Source organism: Colletotrichum higginsianum, chromosome 8 (assembly GCF_001672515.1).
Source record: "Colletotrichum higginsianum IMI 349063 chromosome 8, whole genome shotgun sequence".
NCBI classification, from domain to species: domain Eukaryota; kingdom Fungi; phylum Ascomycota; class Sordariomycetes; order Glomerellales; family Glomerellaceae; genus Colletotrichum; species Colletotrichum higginsianum.
Genome location: NC_030960.1, coordinates 2,284,229 through 2,309,114, shown reverse-complemented (window position 1 = coordinate 2,309,114; position 24,886 = coordinate 2,284,229). Strand labels below are relative to the sequence as shown.

At 53.9% G+C, this 24,886-nt stretch overlaps 9 protein-coding genes across 9 annotated transcripts; 4 read left to right on the top strand and 5 right to left on the bottom strand.

The window, feature by feature from the left end:
• Positions 1-291: 291 nt before the first annotated feature.
• Positions 292-2,939, bottom strand: CH63R_11679 (uncharacterized protein; the record flags this gene model as incomplete). The annotated part of the gene is made up of 2 exons (XM_018306653.1): positions 292-2,151; positions 2,202-2,939. 2 exons carry the CDS (start codon positions 2,937-2,939, stop codon positions 292-294), a joined length of 2,598 nt encoding a protein of 865 aa, XP_018153494.1.
• Positions 2,940-7,273: 4,334 nt separating this feature from the next.
• CH63R_11678 (Tetrahydrofolate dehydrogenase/cyclohydrolase) lies at positions 7,274-8,465 on the bottom strand (the record flags this gene model as incomplete). The annotated part of the gene is made up of 3 exons (XM_018306652.1): positions 7,274-7,366; positions 7,420-8,152; positions 8,260-8,465. 3 exons carry the CDS (start codon positions 8,463-8,465, stop codon positions 7,274-7,276), a joined length of 1,032 nt encoding a protein of 343 aa, XP_018153493.1.
• A 1,556-nt stretch (positions 8,466-10,021) lies between these two features.
• CH63R_11677 (DNA repair transcription protein) lies at positions 10,022-14,066 on the top strand (the record flags this gene model as incomplete). The annotated part of the gene is made up of 6 exons (XM_018306651.1): positions 10,022-10,109; positions 10,188-10,331; positions 10,403-10,465; positions 10,522-11,111; positions 11,168-12,940; positions 12,999-14,066. 6 exons carry the CDS (start codon positions 10,022-10,024, stop codon positions 14,064-14,066), a joined length of 3,726 nt encoding a protein of 1,241 aa, XP_018153492.1.
• A 463-nt stretch (positions 14,067-14,529) lies between these two features.
• Positions 14,530-15,424, bottom strand: CH63R_11676 (Microsomal signal peptidase 25 kDa subunit; the record flags this gene model as incomplete). The annotated part of the gene is made up of 3 exons (XM_018306650.1): positions 14,530-14,856; positions 14,944-15,227; positions 15,292-15,424. The coding sequence occupies 3 exons, from the start codon at positions 15,422-15,424 to the stop codon at positions 14,530-14,532; spliced, it is 744 nt and encodes a 247-aa protein (XP_018153491.1).
• A 166-nt stretch (positions 15,425-15,590) lies between these two features.
• CH63R_11675 (Duf850 domain protein) lies at positions 15,591-16,660 on the top strand (the record flags this gene model as incomplete). The annotated part of the gene is made up of 4 exons (XM_018306649.1): positions 15,591-15,745; positions 15,811-16,205; positions 16,259-16,420; positions 16,476-16,660. 4 exons carry the CDS (start codon positions 15,591-15,593, stop codon positions 16,658-16,660), a joined length of 897 nt encoding a protein of 298 aa, XP_018153490.1.
• A 104-nt stretch (positions 16,661-16,764) lies between these two features.
• CH63R_11674 (RNA polymerase III subunit Rpc25) lies at positions 16,765-17,551 on the bottom strand (the record flags this gene model as incomplete). Its single annotated transcript, XM_018306648.1, has 4 exons — positions 16,765-16,999; positions 17,054-17,204; positions 17,270-17,465; positions 17,540-17,551. 4 exons carry the CDS (start codon positions 17,549-17,551, stop codon positions 16,765-16,767), a joined length of 594 nt encoding a protein of 197 aa, XP_018153489.1.
• Positions 17,552-18,326: 775 nt separating this feature from the next.
• Positions 18,327-20,331, top strand: CH63R_11673 (Nuclear fragile X mental retardation-interacting protein 1; the record flags this gene model as incomplete). The annotated part of the gene is made up of 2 exons (XM_018306647.1): positions 18,327-19,450; positions 19,503-20,331. 2 exons carry the CDS (start codon positions 18,327-18,329, stop codon positions 20,329-20,331), a joined length of 1,953 nt encoding a protein of 650 aa, XP_018153488.1.
• Positions 20,332-21,489: 1,158 nt separating this feature from the next.
• CH63R_11672 (SPT2 chromatin protein) lies at positions 21,490-22,758 on the bottom strand (the record flags this gene model as incomplete). Its single annotated transcript, XM_018306646.1, has 2 exons — positions 21,490-22,683; positions 22,753-22,758. 2 exons carry the CDS (start codon positions 22,756-22,758, stop codon positions 21,490-21,492), a joined length of 1,200 nt encoding a protein of 399 aa, XP_018153487.1.
• Positions 22,759-23,612: 854 nt separating this feature from the next.
• On the top strand, positions 23,613-24,066 carry CH63R_11671 (60s acidic ribosomal protein p2; the record flags this gene model as incomplete). Its single annotated transcript, XM_018306645.1, has 3 exons — positions 23,613-23,771; positions 23,834-23,960; positions 24,020-24,066. 3 exons carry the CDS (start codon positions 23,613-23,615, stop codon positions 24,064-24,066), a joined length of 333 nt encoding a protein of 110 aa, XP_018153486.1.
• Between the last annotated feature and the right edge of the window lie 820 nt (positions 24,067-24,886).

Genomic DNA, 24,886 nt, shown 5'->3' with positions numbered 1-24,886 from the left:
GAAATACAAGGTACAAAGAAGGGTATCGGGATCGAATTTAGGAAATGAAATCGTCAACCGGCCTGCGTGAGAATCGAAAGCCTCCCCCGTATTGTTTTCCACCCTTCCCTCCGCCACAGCCTCCCTCACTCCTCATTTGACATTATCAGTTATTCGTTGTTGACGCCAACGTCAATGTCCTGGGCCAGTCGCGGTCGTGGGGATGGCAGACCCTTGCTGCTGTCTGGTAGCAGAAACCCCCCAAGCACTTAGTCTAAATCAAGATCGAAAAATAAAGGGACACGACTCCTGTCAAGTTTCGCCAATGCCCTCCAAAACCCTGCGCGCCATGTCGATGCGCCTCCTATACATTCGGCTCTCTGCAGAGGCCTTGCCGGCCTCGCTCATCGCGAGCACGCAACGTCCCAAGCTGGCCACGAAGCGTTCGACCAGGATCTGGTCCTCTTTGGCCAGCTGCTCCATCGGAGCAAGCTGGTTCGGCGTGTGCATGCTCTCCTTATCGCAAATGCTCGCAGTCTCGCTCATCAAGGCATCCGAGATGGTCTTGAGCTCCAGCTCGGGAGAGCCCTGAGGCGTCGGAACACCAACGCTGACACGCGCCTTGCCCACCAGCGGAAAACTTCGGTTGGTGCCTGTCGAGTCGAAGGATGCAGTCGCATGGCGGTGACCCATGGTTGCCTGAGTACTCATGGGCCGGCGATAGGCCGTCGACCCGGCACGTGCACGGCTTCGTAGTTCGTCCAGAACATCCTCGCCGCCCAGGGTACTGCCAATAGTAGATCTCTTGGCGGTTGAAGGGCTCTCGGTATGTTCACTGATGGGACTGATGCTGGGCGGCGTGAGAATGCCGTGCCTCAGCTCCTCGCCAGTATCGCTGGTGCTAACTCGACTGGATCGACCCTCGTATGCCGTGGCGAACGACTCAATGGTCGAGGTCGTGTCACCGCTGCCCCTTCTGTTGATCGATATCGGCCGAATCGTCTCGTTGGTGATAGGCCCACGGGTCGTTTCGACAGAACTCTCGGAAGTAACACTGCCACGACGCTGTTGAGTCAGAGAGCCCATTGCGCTGTGAAGGAAGAAGTGCTCATAGTCGAACGCGTCTTCGCGGTCTTCATGAGACATGAAAGTCTGGACGGTATCGTGATAGAGTGAATCTCCACTCTCGCTCTCGTACCCCTCCCCCTCCTGGACTTGCACGCTGTCTTCGAAACCGTCCTCGGTATGCATGTCAGATATGTCGTCGTCTTGAACAGCCACATCATCCAACTCTTGATTTGCCTCCATTGCATCTAGGGCCTTTTGCCTTTCTTCCTGCCGAATGGCCTCTTGCGCAGCGTCGTAATCCTCGATAATTGACTCATCATCTACAAGTGAGGGCTCCCTTGCGCCGTCTACATCTTCACGCTCTTGGACCAAACCATCAACGCTCACCGCGTCCGCATTCCATGGATTCTTGTCCGAAGTAACAGTCAATGCCTCCGGCGATTGCTGCTTCCGAGGCTCGGCATACCACTGGTCAACCTGAGCGTGAGTAAACGGACTGGGATTTCGCAGACTCTGCATGCTGCGTCGTCGCATGCTGTCGGCACGCGCTTGCTCCCTCAAAGATGAGATCTTCCCTTTCAGATCTTGCACCTGACCCCTGATATCGCGCATCTGCGCCACCGACGCCGAGCGTGTCAGTGGCCTATCACGACTCGAAGAGCTGAATGTTGGGCTCAAGAGACTTTCCTGTCGGGTGCTGTCACTGCCCGAGTGGAATTCTTGTGCCACTTCGTCCTCCCCCAGGGGCTCCAGGCCGATTTCTTGAGCGGCCTTGTAACGCGGCTGCCCCTCCCCTCCCGAGTCGAGACGGTCGATGGCGGCGTCGTGCGACACTTTCCGCACAGATAGGGGTTGTCGGTATCCCCCCGCTGCCCCCATCGCACTCGCGGACCGCCGAGGAACATTGCCCGCAGCGTTTGCATCAAAATTAATCGATGTGTCACTTAACATCCTACCATGCCCATGACCAGACGTCGGAGAGGTTGCGGAAGAGGACGACCTTATCGGGGGAGAAGGGGTCGAGTGGTTGCCCTCGAAAGAAGACATTGAGGGAGTCGAGATGCTCAAGGAACTCCGCGCCCTTGATAGGTTGCCTTCCATGGTCTGTGGATGTCAGCGCGTGTCAAACGGGGATGGGCCTGAGGGGCACGTACGGTCAGCCTCCGCTTGGCATTTGCTAGGATTTGCTCAGCTCTGCGGCTTATAAGAGCAGTTGAGTATCTGTTAGGATCGTCGAGGGGTGATACCCTGATAGGTTGCGAGATGGCCTGCGCTTGATGAACAGACACGTCTTCTGCGTACGATTCCGCCACACTTTCCTCGTCGTCGCCTTGGAAGTTGCTGTCGTCGACGCTAACGGTATCGTCAAACTCGGCGAACAAGGCGTTTTGGTCTTGCGTGGTGGTGATTGTGCTTGTAGAGTCGTTGGAGGATCGGCGTTCGCGCGTTGCTCGCGCTGCTCGTTGCTTTAGGCTTTCAAGCGCTTTGGTGGGCGACGGATATCGTGGTTCGTCGGCGCCTCTGTTGTTGGGTCGGGACCAAATAATGGAAGTCGGGCGCGAAGCTCTACCAGGTGTGCTCTCGGCCTCGGTGACTTCACCAATGTCGGACAACATGGTTCCGTTGCCATAGATGATTGGTGTAGTAGGGGTGATAGGGCCAGCGACATATGCGCTCGGCGGAAACTGGAACTGCATATTCATGTCGACAGTATGTGCATTTTTCCACATAGTCAGCGGAGAGTGGGATCGGTCGGGAGAAGGTGAGCGATCGTAGTCGGGGAGAATCATGTCGGGATTCGTCAATGTTGGAGACGCAGGCCGCGGGGGATATGAGGAGGTGGAGCTTGAATGGGCGTGGCCCGCGTGGGCGTGTACCGTCTGCGTCGCCATGGTTCTCGATGGCCAAGTTTTTTAGTTTTTTGTTGGCAATCGATCCAGGTACTGGCCGTGTAGCTTCCTGTGCCGATGTATACCTTGGCTGCAGGCGTTGATTGTTGTTACAGTGGCCGTGGAGTCGTCAGACGCAATGCGAGTCGGTCCCTGATGGGGCTGTTTGGCTGAAAATAACCGTAACCCCCTCCGTGGCGCAGGAACCTGAATGGTCGATTACTCTTCAAATAAGCAACATATGAGACGAAGGCATTTGATCAAAGGTTCGGGCAAGAAACCGTCCGCTCAGCTTCAGTTCAGCCCGTGGCCCGTCCGGTTGTGGGTTCGGATGGAATAAAACTTGGTCTTCAGGGTCAGGCGTTGTTGTCCGGTTTGCAGTAGAATCGGATGAAGCCGACTGCACTGCCAACAGGTCGCGGGAAATCTGGCGGGGCTGACAGACACACAAAGATGAGGGAAAGTTGCTCGTGTCCAGTTCGTCTGGGCCTTGCCAGTATATGCGAGATTATGTCGTGGCTCTGCTAGGCGCTGAACGGGGAAAGCGTGACAGCGATGATATGACCGTTTGCGGGACTGGAGGCGCCTTTCGTTGTATGCATGCGCAGCCCAAGCAAACAGGCTGCCGTGTTCGGGTAGATGACCGAATGAGGAATTCGGACTGCCGGTCTGTCGTCGATTGAAGGAAACAATGGTGTTCAAGCACAAACAGTTGCCGTGGTCCGTGGATCTGACTCCTCAACCTTCTTTCCCCCCTCTTGCAAAGTGTTTCCTGCTGAAGTACGGGGGGTTCGCGACAGGCTCCGAGCTTAAGGGGTTGTCGTTGATTGTCGGTGGTCCTGGGCGCGAAAGCGGTCTTCCCGCAGGATGTTTGGAAATGATCAAGAAAGTCGGCCAATCAGGGCGGGCAGATGGTTTTGTGAGACATGCAGCGGGTGCTCTCTAGTGCCTGTCCTGTCTCTCGCTGAGGTGCAGCAACATCAGTGGCAAGCCGCAGGTTCGAGACAAGGAGAAGAGAGCAGCTGGCGGAAAAGATCAGTGAGTGTGAAAGGTGGAAGATGGTGGTGGTGAATTCGTCGCGCTTCCTGAGTGGTTTCCTTTCACCGATCTGCGTTGACTGGGCCAGCAAGATAAGATGACAGGCTACGGGAGATGAGCGACCCAGGGTTCGAGCCTTCGAGGGGAAGCTTCCCAGCGCAGGATCGCAGAAGGGTTCGAGACCTGAGGCGGCAGTTCGTGGACCAAAACAACGAGGGTCAATTGCCCGTACCTCATTGATTGGGGTATGCGCACCCCGTTTGTATGTACAGAGTGTGAGTGTGGTATTCCGCTCTGTAAACGGGCTGGCAGCAACACGCCCAACGAGCGAACAGGCCTGGGGCAGGCCGGGGAGGAAATCCAAGATGTTCGTGGTGCAAGAGCTAGTTGCAGAAGAGCACTCTGGGCTCGTCGATCGGCGAGCTGGTGGCGTATTAAATGACGGATGATTGTTTGGCGTCTGTAGTTTGTAGGCTGAGCGCGGTTGACTTGAGAATCATGAATGGCACTGACAGATGTCCTCCTCCATCAAAGGAGGCCCGTCGCGTGGCATTGGCGGCGGTGCGCGACTGAAGTGGTCGAGAGGTACTCTGTACCTGCGTCCTGGTCCCGTCCGTCCCCTGATGTCTCGATTATTGCTTCTGGCCCCAATTCATCATCTTTCTTCCCGTCCGCCATTCGCAACATGCAAGACAGGGAACAAGCATCCCCCATGTCATATCTCAGCAGCCTTTCCTCTCGTAAAATTTTCAAATCTCTCTCACTCCTACCAAGCAGGAGACCAAGCCGGCGTGACCTGGTTCGCTTGGCTTTCCCCTGGGCTGCATCCCGGTAGTCCGCAGTGGCTTGCCAGGAGCTAACACGAATACATCGGAGCTGCATGATTGGTTGCACGATGGCGGGACGACTCTCTCACTCCCTCCCTCTCGCGCTGCCTCCCCTCGAAACTCTCCAATGCAAGGCGACATCATTGCGCGGGCTCGGTTGTTCCTAGTCTCGAAATTAGCCCATGTTGGATAGGCGCCGTCCCATGCCTAATGCTGCACCTGCTCCAATCTGCTGGCCTGCGGTGCCTGGCAGCCCTGGGATGGAAAGTTAAAACACTGAGCTTACCAGGACGACTGGGTTGGTAGGTACCTATTTAGTTTGAGCACGAACCAGCGGGCGGGCTCAGCGCCCCCTGTGAGTTATGAATACCTAAGGCAGGTACATGTCCGGAACAGGTCGAGAGGAAACAGCGAGAAAGAGCCCTGTCTCAGGGCCAAAATTGGAAAGAATGTCTATCAATTGGGGAACCACTTCGCCGATGCTGCCTCATTTATGGTCCTGGTCGTTTCATGTCTTCGAACTGACTGCGTGAAGTCTGGAGCCGGAGAAAGAGGACAGAAAGCAGATACTTCGAGGTCGTATCCTCATATAGTGGAGCTTTTCTTGTGTGTGGCGTCGATGAGCCTCGAATTTCGGCAATTCATCAGCATTCTGCATGCAGAAGAACCCTGATGATGCCTAAGTCCTGACTCTTCCCATAAACTCCTCGTGCCCGTTATGGACGCCCCTGGCATGGAATTTATGAACGTCGAGCATCATTTGCGGGCCACTGCACGTATTGAGCTGAGCTGGCAATGCCCGCCAAGCTTGCACCAACTCTCCCGTCAATTCCCCGCCTGTCGCTCACCTTTTTGAGGCAAAGCTGTCCGACCAAAGGTGGCACCGGTGGGCTCTGGCAGAGTGGCAGATTCCTCCGGAGGCGCAATAATAAGCTTCGACACAACCTCGCTGGTGAGATGTGTGGGGGGGAATTGGACTCTCGAGCCTCCTTCGGCTTGGTTTGGCAATGATCTGACCCTCTTCTCTTCATCCCTCCGGCAGCTGCCTGACTTCATGTGATGGCAACGGTTCATTCTGCCTTCTGGCGCTTGCATGTGGGTTCCCCCAAGCCTTCTTTCCCAGCCCGTTGGAGCGGGTGTGGAGCTGCGGTTTGATAGGAGCAACGTAACCAACCGAGAGCAAGCAAAGCCACCCGAGTCTTTTGGGTTTTCTGGAACTCCGTACAGAGTACCTTGCGTATAACACATCGGCCCGTCCGTTGATGAGATGAATTAATGACAGTTGTGGCCTCATTTGATATTCACGTTGTGTCGCACTCTCCCCTTTGCTGATGCTGTTTGTAACGTGCCTAGGTAAGTAGGCCCGGAACATAAGGTGAAATACAACATGGGCTGGAAGATATTTCTTAAATTGCACCACCAACCTTTTCGATATGCTTTCTTTATCACAGGCAAGCCAATGACTTATGACCTCTTCCGATATACCACCTGTATCCCTCCCCCGCTCGTCGATCTGTTCATTTTTCTCTTTTTCGCATTGGAATCTCGACGTCGAGTCAATCTCCAATCGCCCATCTCATCGCAAAAAGTTGGGCGAATCCGACGATCTGTCATACCCCTCTAACCAGAGCCATCCCTGCATCGCTCAAACCGGTGGACTCTGCCTGCTGCGGACGTGACGGGCATCCCGATAACGTGGGGAGCAAACCGGGGGAGAGCTTGCCTCTGTAAGCTGCGAGGACATGTCACTCGGTTCGAGGCGAAAAAACGATGCGCCGATGGCTGGTGACGGTCGAGACCCCGAAATTCCTCCAAGATGAGGGAAATGAAAACCATGGGCAATGTGCCTCGTTCTGCCGGCCTGCTCGCAACTTGTTGGCCGCGCCGGCCGATGAGGCGCTGCGCCCAGATATCGTCGCCTATCTCGTTCGGTCTTTAACCCCTCTTCTCCAAGAGACATCACATGGCCCCGAAGTCTGGCTATTGGCGGAACCTTGCTGTCTTGCCAACATGCCAGTCATCCGGCTCACGACATACTTATCACACGTGTTTCTTGTTGCATGTCTATAATCGGGTTTGAAGGTATGTTCGTGGACCAGCTCCGCTTCTTCCATGTCTTAGGTACCGTCCGGCAATGTACTAGCACATTGTCGCATTCAGCATGGAAAACATACGCATATTGTCACACAATGATCGCGGATTCGACGTTGTGCCGCAGGGATTTCATGGGCTGCGCGCCATACACCAAACTACTTTGATTGTGACAAAGGCGAGCACGCTCGCGTGTCTTTCCTACCCATGTTGAAATGTCCCGAATATACCCATGTGTTCTATGCTTTTCTCTTCTTATCTTTCGCCGTTCTGTCAATGCAAGCTTCTAATGTTTCATCCGTCGTGGCTGGCCAGGTGTAACCAAGCCTCAATGCTTTTTGAGCCCGACCGCAGCGTGCCCTTTCTATCTTATGTGTGCGCTCAACCCTCGGTGAAAGCCTCGCTCCTGGCCTGGGCAGTGGAGGCGTCTTCGTTACCGTTGTCTTTTGTCGTGGGACGGTTGGCGATGAGACGCTGGAAGTAATCAGTACCTCCCCCGGAAACCCGTAGAGTATGGGGCTGCTTACCACCAAGTTTCTCAACAAACACGCAATGGTGACCTTGCCGACAGACGGGACGTAGATGGCGGCCTTTTCCTTGACCGTAGGGGCGTCAAAGTTACGGAACGAAGAGAAATTGATGCAAACTGCACCTTCGCGGATGAGGTCGGTCGAGATCTTGTACTTCTCACTCGGAACACCACCAATGATGACATCGCTGATTGGCAGGACCTGTTCCAGACCCCAGCCCTCCTTGTTCTCGACCTGGTGGCGTATCCGCTTAATACCCTTACCGCGAGTGAACAGCTGGACGCCGGTAATATCGACCGAGTACACCGTAGCGCCGTCGTTGGCTAGCAAGGCCGCCAGCGGGCGGCCGTTGACCTCGGATCTGTTGATGACGGTGATGGTCTTGCCGAAGAGACGGTTGCCGTAGGCAAGAATGGGGTTGTAGATCTGGAGGTGCTCCAAAATCTTGACGACGGCGAGGGGCGTGCAGGGCAGGATGGACTTCCTCAGGTTCTGAGGAGGGTCCAAGAAGCGGACGTTGTGGTACATATTAAAGATGTGCTGATGGCAGAGACCCTCGACGTCCTTCGCCAGCGAAACGGTCTCCTGGATGTACTTGTCGTGGGTGGGGTTGCCCGGAAAGATGGGGTAGTAGACGATGATGCCGTCGACCTTGTCATCCTCGTTGGCCTCGGTGATCTTGTCCTCGAGCTGCTCCTTGTCTACCCGACGCAGGTCGAAGTTGAAGCCGCTGCGAGAAAGAAAGGGGGCGACTGTCAGTACCTTTACACCCATTGACTCTCAAATCGCACAACAAGCGCAAAAAAAGAAACCTTCGCAACGGCAGGGTCGGCCTACTTCTCGACGCAGGTCTTCTGAGACCACTCAGCATACTGAAGGGCGGCCGGGTCGTCGTTGGCCAGGAATGCCACCAAGGTGGGCTTGAAGATGCCGCTGCCCTGCACTTTGGCGAGGGTGTCGTGGACTTCGGCCAGGAGCCGCTTGGCGATGGTGTCGGCCAGAATGACCTTGCAGGTCTTGGGCGCAACTTCGTTGGAGGCCATGTTTACAAACAGATTACCAAGAGTGTTTAGGAAATCTTGAGGTAATATTAGTCGAATTCCTCTTGGACGTCGAGGAATACTCACGATGTTCTGGCTCGGCGTGTATTGCGCTTCGGCGTCTACCCCCGGATTAGTACTCTGAAATGCCCCACCACTTCCGACCCCGCGATGCAGCGTTCTAGTGGCATTTCGGAGGGTAAAGAGGCATAAAACTGACTGATGAGAATGACGGATATATGGCAGAGAAATTCGTACAGTCAGAGAAGTATATACTGCGGGCTTCTGGAGAGGTTTGAGGCGGCAGAAGTGAGAAAAGGATAATTTCGTCAAGTGAATGGCTCTGAGTCTTTTGGAGGGGCCCTCCGACCTCGACACTCCAAATTTTTTTTCGTCGCTGGAACAGGACCCCGCGGCCCCTGCGCGGTCTGTATTACCCCTCCATACCCTCTTACTCGAATAGGACTAGCTTGAGGCTGCATTCGTTCATCGAAATTCCTCTTGAGACCGCGAGCAGCAGGGACGTCAATTCGCATTCGACGCCAAAGCTTGAGTAACATTCCTGCTCTTTATCAGCTGGAGTATTCGGATATTTTTCTTCCCACAGTCTCAAGTCTTAGCCGCAATCAGGTCGGACGAGGCGATAAGCATAATCATCAATTGCGCTAGGCCTATAACGAAGCCGCTGTCGGAGATTGGTTCCTCCAGACCGCGATAACATTCACAACGTCGATAAGGCACACACCGCCTTCCCATTCGGAAAACCCCCACCACTGTCAACGACAAGCCTGAGTAATTATCGCACAACCATCACCGGTTTTCGGGGGCATAAAGTCTGGAACAACTACTGGCAAATCCTTGACGAACAAGCCACAAAAAACACCCTCCACCAACCTAACGTGCCAGTATATATAAACTATTGGGTATCAAGATATCAGTCCTTGCGAAGATTACCGCACACGCGCCTCCTCTCTCCTGAGTAGCATGCTGAGAAGGCGCGGGTCAACTTCAGTACAAAGTGAGGGCAGGCAACCTGATATATCTTGATCCTTCAGTACTGTTGCACAGACGCATCTAGACAGGGGATCAGGTTTTCAGCTAAGGAGAACCCCCGGTAGCACTAGAGGAATACTAAGGACTCGCAATCGATTGCGATCACCCCTCGTGGCTTGATAGCCATCGCAAGACAGCTCTTTGGGCCCAAAGGCAGCTTCGCTTCAGGACCAGTATAGAGCATTCACGTTTATCTCACCCCCCATCAAACAAAATCTTACCCACCAGTAGTATGTTGAGTTCTAGCTAAGCCAACCTCAAACCTTACATTGGTTTCACGTGGTTGCACCTATTCCCTGTAGCTAACTGAATACAGCAACTCGGCGCAAAGCTCCCCCTTGCGGTTGACTAGCCGCAAAGCTTCGGATCGCAACTTCTGCCTGCAGTCAATCCAACACAGCAAGTGATTGCACCTACCCTGTGGAGAATCAGTCAGAAGCAAGACCAAATCTAACCCCTCTGAGCAGAACGTCGATTTTACCTGGAAGCAAACAAACCTTGCAATCATGGCAGACTTCCGAAAACTTGCCCTTGAGTTTGTCCTCAGCGACGACACTGAAAGACAGACAGTAATTACACAGGAGGCAGCTTCAGGTACGAACTTGCTGCAGCCAACACCAGCTGGAGTCAGCACCTTCAGCAGAAGAACTTGCTAATAATACTTTGACTTAGCCATTCAATCAGCACCTAGACCTAGTAACCCAGTCGCAAGATGGGTTGAGTCCATCAAACCTTGGATGCCCAGTGCAAACGACGGCCATATGGATGATGGTGAAGATGGAGAGGCAGATGGCGATGTCATTGCCAGATCCAAAGGTAAGAAGAATAGCAATACGAAAAGGTCCTTACACCCATATTAACTTCTTGTCTGTGTTTGTGTTTCATAGCATTGAGCTTCTTAGCTGGCACTTTGGAGCATTTAGATCCTGAGTTTCTCAAGACGGATCAAGGTGAGTAGGTCTAAACCAGTGGAATAACCGCAAGGCAACTGACACATGTGTTGCAGTCAACCTCCTTGTGTCCTTCTTTGGCAGCATGTTCAAGGTTGACCACAAAGCCGGTATTTTACCAGCTGCCAAGGCACTCCAAAGAACTGCTAGCATGAAGAACTTCCAACCTCAGAAAGGGAATGATATCGTCCAGAGTGTCTGCAGTCTTCATGACGATTTCAAGGCCCAGGTGGCGGAAACACGTGCAGCTGTGTATGAGCTCCTAGACCAGCTCATCGCCAACCCAGATGTTGCCAATGACCTCCAGTACCAACATGGCACGACTTCTGGATTCATCACCGATCTCTTGCAACTATGCCGCAACGAACGAGACCCCCGGTGTCTGATGACATGGTTCAAGGTTCTCAAGGTTTTCCTATCAGAATTCTCTCCTGCATCAGAGGTTGTCAGCGAAATCTTCAGCATCTTCTCAGCATACTTCCCAATTTCTTTGAGGACATCTCAACACCCCTCAGGAATAACTGCAGAGGATCTGAAGCTTGCTCTCCGAGCTTGCTTTTCAGCACACCATCGAGTAGCTGAAAAGGCCATCCCATACCTCCTTGGCAGGCTGGACCAACCAGACAGTGTGACTGTCAACGTCAAGGTTTGTCTAGTTATGTCTCTTTTCCCTTTTGAAAATTTGTACTGACATAACAAAAGGTTGATATTCTTAAGACTCTGACTGCATGCTTGAGTAACTACGAGCATGTCCAACAAGGGGTGGCACCCTTTTCTGACAAGATTTGGAGCAGCCTCAAGTACGAAGTCCGCAACGGAGAAATCGAAGACACCATCAATGCCACCCTTGAGGTCATCCGAACTATTGCAAAACGACTCACAGGAAATGAGCTCAGAGACTTTGCCCTTGCTGTCCAGCGTGACTGCTTGGAAGACTTGTCAAACCCTATTTACACGGCAGCTTCTGGAAAACTCATCATCTCCGTTCACAGCGCAAAACCTGCTGCTTTCGCGCTCATGATAGCTCCTTCAGTTACTCATGTCAAGGATAACCTTCGCCACACCAAGTCCCCCGACCACACAAAGAACCTCTTGATCCTGCTGAACTCCCTGCTTGAGCTTCGGCAAGCCCTCATTGGGGGAGGCGTGCAGTTGAGCGTCGAAGATGCTGAGGCATTCAAGTTAACTGAGCCGATGCTTGCCCCGCTTCAAAGCCAGACGTACCTGCCCCTCTTCCAGAAAGCCCTCGAAGACACAGCCCAGAAGGAAGACATCGCCATAGGCCAACAGGCTGTCAAGGGTCTCGGCCTCATGGTTTGTCAGCGAGCAGCCCAAACTGGAGAATCTTCCCAACCTATGCTGCCAGCTTCAACACTCTCCGACATCTGCAACAACTTGGCAAGTGTCATCTTCACCACCCCCGAACAATCCACGATGGCCGAGGCTCGTTCCGAGCTAGAGAATGATGCTGTTCTCGCTCTGCAGAAAGCCTTGACGACTTACCCCCCCGCCCGTGCCAAGGTCATCGAGGACTGCCTTAAATTGTGTAGGTCGTACCTCCATTCCACCGACACGGTATCCCTTCAGACGACGGCTCCGATCCTGCAAGTGAAAATCAAAAGACTGGCTTACATTTGCTGCTGCGAACTTCCTTGCCAAGGCGACCTGCTCAGCGGGTACATCTCTTATCTCCACGCCATCATCGGCATTCTACACGCGATGCTCGATGCCAAGGCACACCCCAGAATTTGGTCGATATTAGCTTCTGGAATACATCTGGCCATGAGACTTTGCCAACGTGCCGTCGAAAATCTGCGCCCGCGCTCCAAGACGAACAATTTCGACGACAAGCGATACTCGCTTACCTGGTTCAACTACGTCGCCAACCGATATCCCAACCTTCCGCGATTCGACGATAACATCCTTACCAACGACGGTGATGACGCGATGGATATCGACGAACAGGCGCGAAGTGCGGGGAATGACGGCGATGAGCTACACGGGGAATTCATTCTGGTCAGCCTCTTCGTCGTCCGGCAGCTCTATAGACGTGCCACCCAGATTATCAGCTACAACGACGATACTGAGCTCTCTCTCGCTTTGAGCGCCGATTTCACAAGCAAAGAGCTGGATGACAGAATGGTTGAGGACGATTACTTGCATGCCCTCTCGAATATGGCCATCTTCGTTATCCAGCAGATGACCGAGTTGGAGCAGACCAGACTGCTTCTCAATGAGGAGGTTGTCACGCTTTTCCGTGGTGATGACGAGTACACTCATCCGGACCCTGATGTCGGACATCCGTGGCAGAACTCAGAGCTACGGGATGCTATGCTGAGAACCTGGGCCCCTCAGGCTTCGTACAGCATGACGAGCCCTCCCAAGTTCCCGATCAGTGGCTTCAGCCAGGGACGTACTGTCATACTCTCTCTCGGTATTATTCAACCGTTCCACCCGACAACAATCCAGCGACTGGTAAGAAGAAAAAATCACAAAACCAAGTCGCAGAGACGTGATGCTAACTACTGCATAGGTCGAGAGAGGAACTGCACACCAGATCCTCATCGCTGGCCTTCTTGCAAGGGACCACTCAGCTTCGCCCAGATGCCGCCATGTGGTTTCGGCCATTCTTACGATCATCTCAAACAAATACCCTGTTGAGAAGCTGAACGAAATCGTCACCATTCTTCAGCTCCAAATGAACTTCATCGCCAATGAAAAGAATCAGCCCGACGAGGTGGAGCAAGTGACTGGCAATCTTGAGCACGAGGCCAACTTGATTCCTGGCGGGAACCCTGGTGAGGTTAGGGCGGAGTTCGCAAGACCTGTATATGCCATCCTCGCTGGCATTCTCAGACGGTACAGCGGCAGCTCTCTCAAGCAGCTCCTTGCAACCGTTCAACAGGGACCCAGCAACATGACGATCGGTCACATACTTGGCCGTAACCTCGAGACCATCTTCGGCGATGTCAAGGTTCTCACGAAGGAGTGCTACGGACAAACTCGCCCCCTCTGGATTCAGAAAGCCTACTTCGAGATCATCAAACCCATGCTGGCCAAGGCCTGGCCGGCCGGGTCGAATAGCAGGGACGACAAGCTCGTTGCCGCGAACTACAGCATCGCTGTTCTTGCGGCCGTCAAGCACATCCGATACCCGATCTACGAAGACGACACAGAAGACCTGATTAGACTCATTCTTTGCGTGATCCGATACCTACCAGTAACCAAGGATGTGGCGGCCGCCCTTGATGTTCTGCAGCGAATCATAGAGACTTCGCCCAAACGGACTCAGCCTTTCCTGCAGAGTGTTATCACAGCCTGCATGTCCATATTCAACAAAGTTGGAACACCTGTCGATGAAGACATTACTTGGATGCCGGCGGGTTACATCCCCTTCGACCACTCCGAGCGATGGAGGTTGCAGTGTCGCTGCCAGGTCATCCGCATCATTGGCCTCCTCCCAATTCAGTTCGAGCACCGCCACCTTCTCGATTCGGCATCGCAGGTTCAGCGCTTATTGGTGCAAGCCTCGGGTGATAAAGTTCGCAAGATCCGCGAGGCTGCTCTGACGGCCCGCGCCAAATGGGATGAGGTCAACTGAGGGTTGTATGTCTATCTCATCGTGATGGCGAATGGGAAAGGAGGTCATTGGGCTTGCATAGATGTTAGTTGACTGCTGCATGTTGGATTACAGAAAATGGCCGAGGGCTCCAGAATGAGGCAACATCCTGACATGGCAAGGAGTTTGAGGGTAACCTGGTGCGTATTCAGGTGTTAGAAACAATCAGGTTCCATACAAATAAAGATTAAACTAGTCCCGAGAGTGGTGTCTGGAATTGCAAAGTTGTGCCTGTGTCAAATGATGCAAGGTTCTCTGCACATGTATCATAACTTCATTTCCACTGACATTTTTCTGGAGGCTCGCTAGGAGATATAGTGTTTCACTAATGGCCAGAAGCATTGAGCACGCGCACAAGGGAAGGCCCTGATTATTCCATAGTGTATACAACAGCATTGGTATCGGCCCATTGCACAAGACCCCCCCCCCCCTCTACATGTCGGCATCATGCCTTGCGTCTCTTGCTCGCACCCTTAATCGCCTCTGCCTCGCTGCCTGTCGCCGCGCTCTCGGCGTACAGCGCGTCGAGAACATCAGCCGAGTACGCCTGTGACACGGACTTGACGCGCTTGGGATCAAGCTTGCCAATGATGGGGACGTTTGTGGCGAGGACCTCCTGAAAAGGGATGACGACGAAACGGCCCTGTGAATCAAACCACTCGGCAAAGGGTTTTGAGAGTTCAAGTGTCTTCTTCTCGCCGTTCTTGTGGGCAAGGGTGATTTTCATGTTGTAGGTTGGGTCGTTCTTCTTTGTCGAGGTTGCGATGCTAATCTGGTTGCGCTAGTGTTAGTCACGGGTGGCCGAATGAAAGAGTCATTCGCTAATAGAGCGGGCAAGTCGCAGGCCAGAACTTCTTACCTTCTCGCCCGAAGGAGATGTGCCCTCGTACACGGTGCCCGCCTCCTTGAGCCAGATCCATAGCGTCAGAGCACCATTGAGAAGCGAGTAGAGGGCCACGGCAGCCGCTGTGTAGTACTTTGTGCTTTCAAAGCCGAGCTTGTAGTCCCACAGGAAACATGCGCCGGCGACCAGAAAGGCAGAATATCCGAGTGCTAGGCGGACGTCGGTAAGGGTGTGGGATTGGGCGAACTTGAGGGAGTTAAGGTAGTTGGGAAGCGCGTCGTCCGAGTGGTTCTTGAGGTCTAAGGAGCTTGGTGTTAGTGGGATGCGACCGCATGTCTGGGCCGGGGGGCGTAAAGTGCTTACCCGCCAAATTGTAGACCGTTATTCTTTCAGAGGAAGACATGGCGTCTGGCGTTATGGTAAGAAACTGCGGGTAGAATTGACAATTTCGCGGAGGCTTGCCGGGCGTGGAGTGCGATGGTTTGTCTTGTAACATCCAGCCTGGCCTTCAATGCTTGGACAGCTTGGACCCTTGCGTGAATCGACGGCAGAGGTGAAAGTGGAAGGTGGTCTTTCGGAGCGGCGGCGAAACAGAAATGCCGAAGGAGCTCCCGCCCACTTCCCAAGGTCTCCTCTCCTCCCAACTCCACCAGCTTGAATGGATGCAACGGGAGAGCTCACAAACCAGTTGGCTGTATCGCATCGACGAACGCCACCACAATCCCCTTCTTCTCCTCTTTCCCGGTACTGCTCGAAAAGACAAGTCCACCATGGCTCAGGTTCCGGTGCAGACGATCCATCGGGATCCCCAGCTCCTGTACGCAGACAGTCCTGATTCTGCCCCTACGAGCCACGCTCGCGCGCTAATTGACGATTGGATAGCTACTGGATCCTATTCCCTATCACGGTGGTCATGATTCTGACCGGTATTCTGCGGCACTACGCCACCGTTCTCCTCGCCACGCCGCCCAAGAAGCTCGAGAAGGCGGCGCTTAAGGAACAGCGCGCCATGATGCACGGCGTCACGGTGCGCACCAACCACCATGTTCTCTCCAAGAAGTCATTTGAGGCGCGCCGCGATGCGCTCATCACGGCCTACGAGTCCGGCGCATATCTCAAAGACCCTGACCGCAAGGGCCAGCCCCCTGCGAACCCGCTGACCGATCCGGGCGCGATGGACGGCATGATGGGCATGATGAAAAACAACATGGCCATGATTATTCCCAACACGCTGATTATGAGCTGGATCAACGCCTTCTTCAGCGGATACGTCATCAGTATGTCTTATGAGGCTTGGTGGAGATGGCCGACTGATTGCTGACCGATGTAGTGAAACTGCCGTTCCCCATCACTATCAAGTTCAAGAGCATGTTGCAGGCGGGTGTTGCTACCAAAGATATGGATCCCCGCTGGATGTCTAGCATCAGTTGGTACTTCCTCTGCATCTTTGGCCTGCAGTCCGTCTTCAACTTCATCCTGGGAAGTGACAATGGTGAGTGCAGGATGCATTCTGAATATATGTCTGATAGTGCTAACAACTTAAATAGCGGCTAGCCAGATGGCTCAGCAGATGGGGCAGATGGGAGGCGCACAGGGTGCTCCCCAGATGTTCGGCCCTGGCGTTGACCCTGACAAGCAGTTCAAGGGCGAAGCTGAGAACATTGCTGTCGTTGAACACTACTCTGTTCTGGATGATGTGGAGCAGAGACTACTCGCGGGTATCAAGTCATAGAATTGTAGAATCATACAGAATCTCCGCAATACACGTATCATCCTGTCATGTCCAGATCGTTGCCGGTAAGCGTTTCTGTAAGGACATCAAGGGTCATCCGCGTCCTACTCGCTGCCCTGCCCGTCCCACCAGAGGCATACGCCGAGACCCTCCATAGCCATGGTGCCCTTTACTTTGTAGGGCGGCTTAGGCGGTGCAGCTTCCTCCCCCTGACTCGGGCCTGCGGGCGTCTGGTCGTGCCACTCCTCGTCGATGACCTGGAATCTGACCATCTCATGGTTATCATAGAAGAGTCTGTCGCCCTCAATGTTCCAGATCCATAGCTGTTCCGAATGGTTGCTGGTGGTGTGTTAGCTGTGGTCTCAATCCATTGATGGCGTGCGAGTCACATACAACTCTGCGCCCTCGGGAAGCTCATCGAAAGGAATAAAGATGTCGTCGAAGAAGTCGGTCCTCAAATTGATACCGGCCGGCGTGGAGCTTCTGATTCTGCCGAACATAACCTCACCCTTGAAAGGTCTGAAAACGACGAGTCTGAACTCAACTAATCGCAATAATTAGCACCAGACAACTCATCCTGGCGGGTGGTTGTGAACGGCGGCGGCACACCATTGACGTTAACAAGACCGGTGCCATGGCCGATGAGGCCTTCGGAGGTCCACAACAGATCATAGAGGCATATGCAGAGGCCAATCTTTTGAATGACCTTATTCGCGTACTTTGCGTTGATATTATCCTCGATGGCGGCGACACTCTTCTTGCGGAAGTCCTCTGGCGCGATCTCTACCAGGTCGGCGATCTTGGTCTTTTCACCCCCCCATCGGGGCCGTATTAGTGACACACCCACTCAGTGAAATTTTGTGAGTCTCCAGTCCTTACCAGGATGAACATGCTGGGCCGCTTTCGCTTGTGAAGGGTGCACTTGAGCAAGTCAGAAGGATGCCAGTGTTGGAATTCTCCTAGGGTCCCGAGATCATCGTCCGTCCCTCAACGCCTCTCTGCAAGGTCGTGAATTGGGTATTTCTGTGAGTGTCGCGGCGCGGTTCAATCTGGGTCAAGTCTCAGAATCGGTAAAATCGCGGGGCGCTTGGTCCCAAGGAAGCAGGTCTGGCCCTTACCGCCCGCTGAATCAAGTCTAGCATCCACCACTTCAGACGCTGGCCGGCATAGTCCACCGCACCCTGTGTGACATCCAGCACCCAGGCCTGAAGGCTGGGCCACCTACCGCTAGAACTGTTATTGCGGAAACCGAAACCACGACCAACTTTGCTGTGGAAAGCTGTTGGGGCTCCACCATCTGCCTCAGCGTGTCGCGCCAGGGAACCTGCATCAGGCCGTCTGTCTCTTTCATTCCCACACATCCATCCCTCTTGTTTTTGGCCCGTTGATCGCTGCTTGAGTTTTTCGTCCCCCTCTGTCTGATGTCTTTTGTTTAGGTAGTCGACTTAGGGTCTGAACACGACCTCCATCCGTTGCCCCTTCCACCGACTTCATCGCCATCGCTTGCTGCTATTTCAAACAGGAGCTCGCTTGCACGAATCTTCCGAGTCCGTCACAGGCGCAGCACGCTCCACCAGGTTCTCCCGACGCCATTTGTCCCGATCACACGTCTGTCCACGAATCGACCGCGAAAATAACAAGATCCCGTCGACGTTGTCAAGCCAAGATGTCAGGCTACAACTACGGCCCCCCGCCGCCGCCGCCGCCTCCAGCAGCTCAGGCTAATCATCCTGGGTATGGACACCACAATCCCCCTTACCAACAACATTCCCGAGGCAGTGGTGCTCATGCTGCTCGTGGTGGGCGTGGCGGCTATCCGTCGAACACCCGTCCCGAATACCCTCCGGCTCCTCAGCCCCAGTACGAGTATGGTCGACCGCAACAACCCCAATATCCTCAGCATAGTCCTGGCTATCCCGCCCAGCAGCCCGCCGCCAGCAGCTATCCCCCTCAGCACCAATGGCATCAGGATCACGCACATGTCACTCCTCAGCATGCTGCTCCTCAACACGGCGCCCATGCTCCTGCGCCGCTGTCGACTACCAACTACCATCCGAACTACGCCTCCCAGATTTACGCGCACCCGCAGCACCCGCAACACCCGCAGCATCCTCAGCACCCCCAGCCGCCTCCCCACCAACCAAGTTATGGACCACAGCAGCCACAGCAGCAAGTCTACGGCCAGCCTTATGCCGCACCCCCACCATACAGCGCTCCCCAACCGTGGGTCGGTCACGACCCTCACGCTCAAAGTCAGTACGGGACGACTCGCGGGCGAGGCGGCTATGGGAATGACCGAGGCGGCCCTCGAGGTGCCCAAAATGTGGGCGCACCTGCGCCAGTAGCTTACGGTAGTGATGGGATACATCATGCGAACGGCGCATACGGCCAGCCATACGGAGATCCTCGCGCGCAAGCCGTGCCGTACCAGCCTCCAGCACAATTTCCCTACCACGCACCTCCTGCTGCACCTCGCGCGTCGGCTCCTCCACAAGAAGCATTCTACAAACATGACGGGCAGCGTGGTCGCGGTGGTCACCGCGGTGGCAACCCCCGAGGTCGAGGCTCGTTCCATGCCAATGATAAGGGTCGTCATCGTCCACAGGGCAATCACAACCACCGCCAAGATGGAGGTGCTTCCCACCACAAGCATGATAATGCGGCTTCGGGCAAGAAAAAAAAGCGCAAGACCAATACACTAGGTCTCACACCGGGCCAAGACTCGGAGTCGGAAGACGACGAGATGGAAGAAGAGACGCTTCGCAAGCTCATTGGAGCAGATGCCTTACAGTAAGTCGAATGTGCTGACCGTGGTTTTATATTGGCTGACCATTTGTTGCAGGGTGAACGATGTCGACGCTTACATTGCTGAGCGAAAGAAACGCTTCCCTACTGCTGCGCGAGTCAAGGCTAAGAAGTCTGCCGAGACCACGCAAGGAAGCGGCAACAAAATCTCGGCTGATCTGGAAAAGGAAGAAAACCTTGCCAGCAAGCTGCGAAGGCAGCTGGAGAAAGTTGAATCGTCTATCAAGCGCAAGCGTGAACAGCAAGACGAGGGTGACGAAATGAGAGACAGCCCTTCCCTTGACATTAAGTCTGAGGATGAGGAGCCGGAAGTGGCGTCAAGTCGCGTTCAGCCAGCCCCCCCTCCACCCCCACCAGCGAAGAAGGCAGATATTTCAAAGCATTGCAAGTACTACTCTACGGGAGGTACCTGTGGCAAGAAGGGCAAGTGCCGCTTCGTTCACGATCCCGCTGTCAGAGAGGCAGCAATGAAGGACCGAGAAGCAAACAACGGCCATCTCACAATCCAGCAGCGTTTAATTCTGAACGACAAGGATCAGGAAGACCTTACTGTTCTACAGTCGATTCAGTACTTGAGAGAGAAAGGTCTGATGAAACCTGAAGATAAATCTGAAGGTTCAAATGGACACCAAGCACCTGGGGGCTCCCAAGATCCCCAGTCTCAATCGCGACAGAAATCCAGCAATCTCCCTGCCGCACATGCCTCTCTTCCGGCACCACCCGTGAAGCATCACAACGGGCTTCCCCCACACAAACCGCCTCCCTCTGTCTTGTCAGCGGGCAACGGCGGATCCACAGTCCGATACAAAGGCTGGAATCTGAGCGGATACGGTAACTCAGGTCTCAAGTCGGAAGATCTCCCATAGGATGCTGGTATCACCCCGACGGAGGCCTTCGAGCCCCAACGAACGCTCAAGTTTTATACACCCAGGCCCTGTGCGCCAAGGTCCCGTGTGTCGTCCGTCTGAGTATGGCGGTTTCGGGCATTGCAAAGGGTCTCTCGCTTCGGCAGAGAAGTCATCCTGATGCAGAAGTTCCTACTAGCAGCAATGATTGTATTTTGTACTTGATTATGTTCCAACTTTGCAAAAGCCAAGAAGGGGGAGGTAGTCGATAAGGCGGCAGTAGTTCTTCTGGCCGGCCGGTTTTCTTCATTCTTATCACGCTCGAACCATTTGGGCGGCCAACCAAGCCCTGAGTTTTCTCATTCCAGTCGAAAACCCCCTAGGCTTCATCTACAAAGTTGCGATCTCAGATCGCTTGTAGCAACACCAATGCAAAGGCCGAGAGCCCGGTGAGGCGGCGGCTGTGAGTGGCTTCTTTCAGCAGCCTTCCAAACCGTCTACTCGCCGGTCTTCTCGGTCGAGGAGGAAAGGGGCTTAGTAGCTCCTTATAAATGGACCTACAACGCAGTGGAGCATTTCGAAACCGTCGAAGGAGTTTGGGGTTGATTGCGGCCTGGCACGGCTGGAATCGATACCCTCGAGGAGGGACTGGCACTAGGGCTCGTAGAACGAAATGCGAATTGTCCTACTTCTCTTTGTGGTTTGGACAGCAAAAAAGTCAGGTATGCTGCGACAAGGCAACCTGGGTTAGTGGGAGCTGGCTGAGTAGATGATTATGTGATCGTCATTGTTCGATGCTGCACATCTTGGAGAGTCGCCAAGTCCTGACCTTGCCAAAGGAATCAACATCGAGTCTTTCGCGAGGCTGGGAAAATTGCTAGTGACCGGAGAAGTGATGCAAACGGGACAATATTAGGCTGCTGTTTGGATAGCCTCCGATATACTATTGCGCCGTTGTCCGCATATATGCCTGTTCTCCAGGTAACGAACTATGCATAAGGAAATCAACCAGGGGAACCGAGCCATGCGAATCGTGGTCTCTCCCCTGCTAGTAATGACTAAACAAAATACAAAAATGAACGCCGTCGCTAATGTTAATGCTACTGCGCCTTGCCGGTTGAAATGCCTCTAACCGCCCATTCTGGTGTACCAGTTGTCCCTCTCGGCTAGGAGACTGCCTCAGCGTCGAGCTCTTTGTTGCTCATAGAATCTGCGCTTGCGCTCCTCCTTCTCGGCCTTTAACCTCTTTTCGAGCTTCTCCTGCTCGATATCCTCGAGTCGCGCCACGCGCTCCGCCTTGGCCTCCTCTTCCCACACGTCATCCATACCGGCCTCCATGTCTGAAGAGCCCTCAGAGTCGTACGTGTAGCGAGGGCCAGCGTCATCCTCGTCGTCGTATTCGATAAAGTCGTCGAGTTCCTCGTCCTCCTCCTCTTCGTCATAGCGCGAGCGCTTCGCAGAGCCACCGTAGAGTGGGACTGGGCGGGCGTTAAGGAGCGCACCTCCCGGGGCAGGCTTTTTCTTGGCTGACGCCGCGCCAGGTTTTGGACGGGCGGTGCCAGTGTAACCTGTCGTCGCAACGGCGGCCTTCTTGAGCTTCTTCTGGTTCTCCTCCTCTGTAGCAGCAGCGCGTGCCTTCGCTGCAGCCCGGGGGTCCTTTGCTTTGTCGACAGCCCCGTTGCGGTTGACACTTGCTCCGTTTGCGCCGGCTCCGTTGCGTGATGGGGCCGCGGATGATGATCTCGCTGTCCCCTGGAACTTGGATGACTGCCTTGCTGCAGCCTTTGGGTCTTTCTTAGCGTCCTTCTTCAGCTCTTCCCGCTCCTTTTTGGTGAAGACCTTCTCCACAGGCTTGTGCTGAATCTTGCCAACCTGACCCATCTTGGTTTGGGCTTGCTGGGCTCGCGCCATAATTTCAGCGAATGATCCCTTCTTCGGCGGTGCTCCTGGTTTGGGTGTAGCGGCGGGGGTGGATGGCGATGGCCGACTCGGCAGAGTCGAGGTTACCCTCGATGTGTTTTGCCCATTTAAGAGTCGGGCGCCGGAAGAACTGGACTTTGTAGCGGTGTTACCATTACCGATGCTCCTTGGCGCAGATGCCGATCGATCGGAAGGTCGACCGGCGCTGCCTCTATAACCGGTACTAGTCGTTGTTGGCTTCTCTGCAGGCCGTCCGGGTCTCTGGGCATCTGCCGGTTTCGACGGGGCAGAAGAGCCGACGCCATTTGTGCTGGTTCGCGGTGTCTTATTCGAAAAGGTGCTGCGCGGGTCGTCATCTGCTTTTCGCTTCGGAGGGGGAATAGGCGGCCTCGTTGGAGCGGGCGATGTGCTCTGTGACTTGTCGCCACTGATCTGGGCGAGGAGGTCTCCGATCTGTAAGGGCTCGGTCGTTAGCGCATCGACATGTTGTAAAAGCGGTCGCCGCGTGGTTCCGAAGCTTACAGGCATGACGACGGACTATAAATGCCAGGTATTGTCAAGCAAGTGTCTATGTTGCTTGCAGCGGCCGTCAGGATGCATCAGGCAAGCGCTTGAGTCATCAGTAATGGCAAACACAGCAACTCGGGTTTCTGCGATTCAGCGGCCCCTCTCTGAAAGGTACTGAACACGCGGTCAAAAAATCCTCGAAAACGTGAGCAAGACTCAGAGTCGAGAAAAAAGAGAGGAAATTCGTGGAAAATGTGAGGGCAGTCGCGAAGTACACGTGACAGACAACCGGCAATCGTAAAAATCGAAAGTTGGGTGTCGGGGAACAAACACAAGTGGCGTTGCAGTCGGCAAGTTTATATCTGTTGAACTGGGGGCCTTCCAGCGCCGTCCACCAAGGCCTGGCTTCCATCCTGTTAGCCACTTCGGAAGTTCAAGTGTCTCCGGTTCCGAAGATAGGCCTCTTGACGCGGAAAGGCAAGAAACCACAGGCATGTGGCTGGTGTGAGCATTGGAACCGGACACCAGCCACCGCCTACAGATCGGGTCTCCACCCTGCCTAAGCGGCCGAATCGCTAGGGTCCCGCACCCTCCGCGCTTCACAAAACGGAGAAAAAAGTTGGATTTCTTAAACTTTTCGAATCGCAACAACCACGCGAAATATCCTCCCAGGACTCGAAGATTCAGTCTCCGCCCAACTTCGCGGTTAAATTGATTGACCTCTCGTGTTCTCTACGACAAAACGTAAGTTCATCTCTAGATGTCTGGCTGACGACAGTTTTCATTGCCGACCTTTTGTCGCATCTCTGTCGCTGTCGCGAAATTTGTCAAAACCCTGTCTAACAAATCCCTCCGCAGAACTCAACAGACTCAAGATGAAGCACCTCGCCGCCTACCTTCTCCTCAGCCTTGGTGGCAACACTGCTCCTTCTGCCCAGGATGTCAAGACCGTTCTTGAGTCCGTCGGCATTGAGGCTGACGAGGAGCGCCTGAACACGCTCATCTCTGAGCTCAAGGGCAAGGACATCAACGAGGTTCGTCTTGCGATACCTGATTAAACAATCCCAAGTGGCATCCACGCTAACCAGTTTCAAAGCTCATCGCTGAGGGCTCCGGCAAGCTCGCTTCCGTCCCCTCTGGTGGCGCTGGCGGTGCCGCTCCCGCTGCTGGCGGTGCTGCCGCTGCCGCTGCTGACGCCCCCGCTGATGAGCCCAAGGAGGAGGGTAAGAACTCGTCTATGCTTATCTTTGGTCCTGGAGCAGCTTTACTAACCTTTTCTCAGACAAGGAGGAGTCCGACGATGACATGGGATTCGGTCTCTTCGACTAAATGTCTCTCTCACCCCCCGGATGACAGGCCCCGCGCCCTCGTCTCATCGAAGAAGTTACGCAGCAATCGGCCGACGTTTCTGTATGTCGTTGACATGGGGAAATCTCTCTTGGGTTGGGCTTCGGCACACATTTGTGTAGGAACACCTGCTAGGTTCGGTCAAATAAAAGGCTCGCTGGTTCTTTGAAGACGCATGGTTCGATTTCCTTCGTGATTGTATCATGTGTCGCTCTATGGACATGATCCAGTGCCATGCCTTGGGTTATGTGAGTGGTGTTTAGCTGCATGGGTACAGCTCTCAAGTTACACTCGCATCACGCGGGGCTCACGTCCGTTCAGGAAATAGGAAAGGTCTTGTATTATGTACTAAAAACACATAATAATCCTAACTGGACAAGAAGCTTGGACAATTTGAGTGTGGAAAATAATTCTAAATGATATGATTAGTCATTATGGGCCTCAGGCAAATCGGCATTTCGAGGTCTAAAAATGATGCGCGCAGCGAGGAATGTGCCGTTTGCTTTGCTTCTCTAGTGCAGTCCCTTGTTGCTCCGACAACCAATCCCCCTTTCCTACAATTCTTATTGGTCAACCGGTGCTAGCCCGAAAATAATGGGAACGTCCCGAACTCGACATGGGAATCAACGGATACTTCCAACGTACAAGATGCTAGTGACGTGCCGCATAAACTAATTTCTTCTCCATTCGCAATCTTTCAGATTATGGGCACCATCGACACGTAAAACAGTGTTTAGTCGACCACAACAATCTCTCTTTTTTTTTGTTTTTTGCGAAAGGTGCTCAGTCACCGAGACGTGAA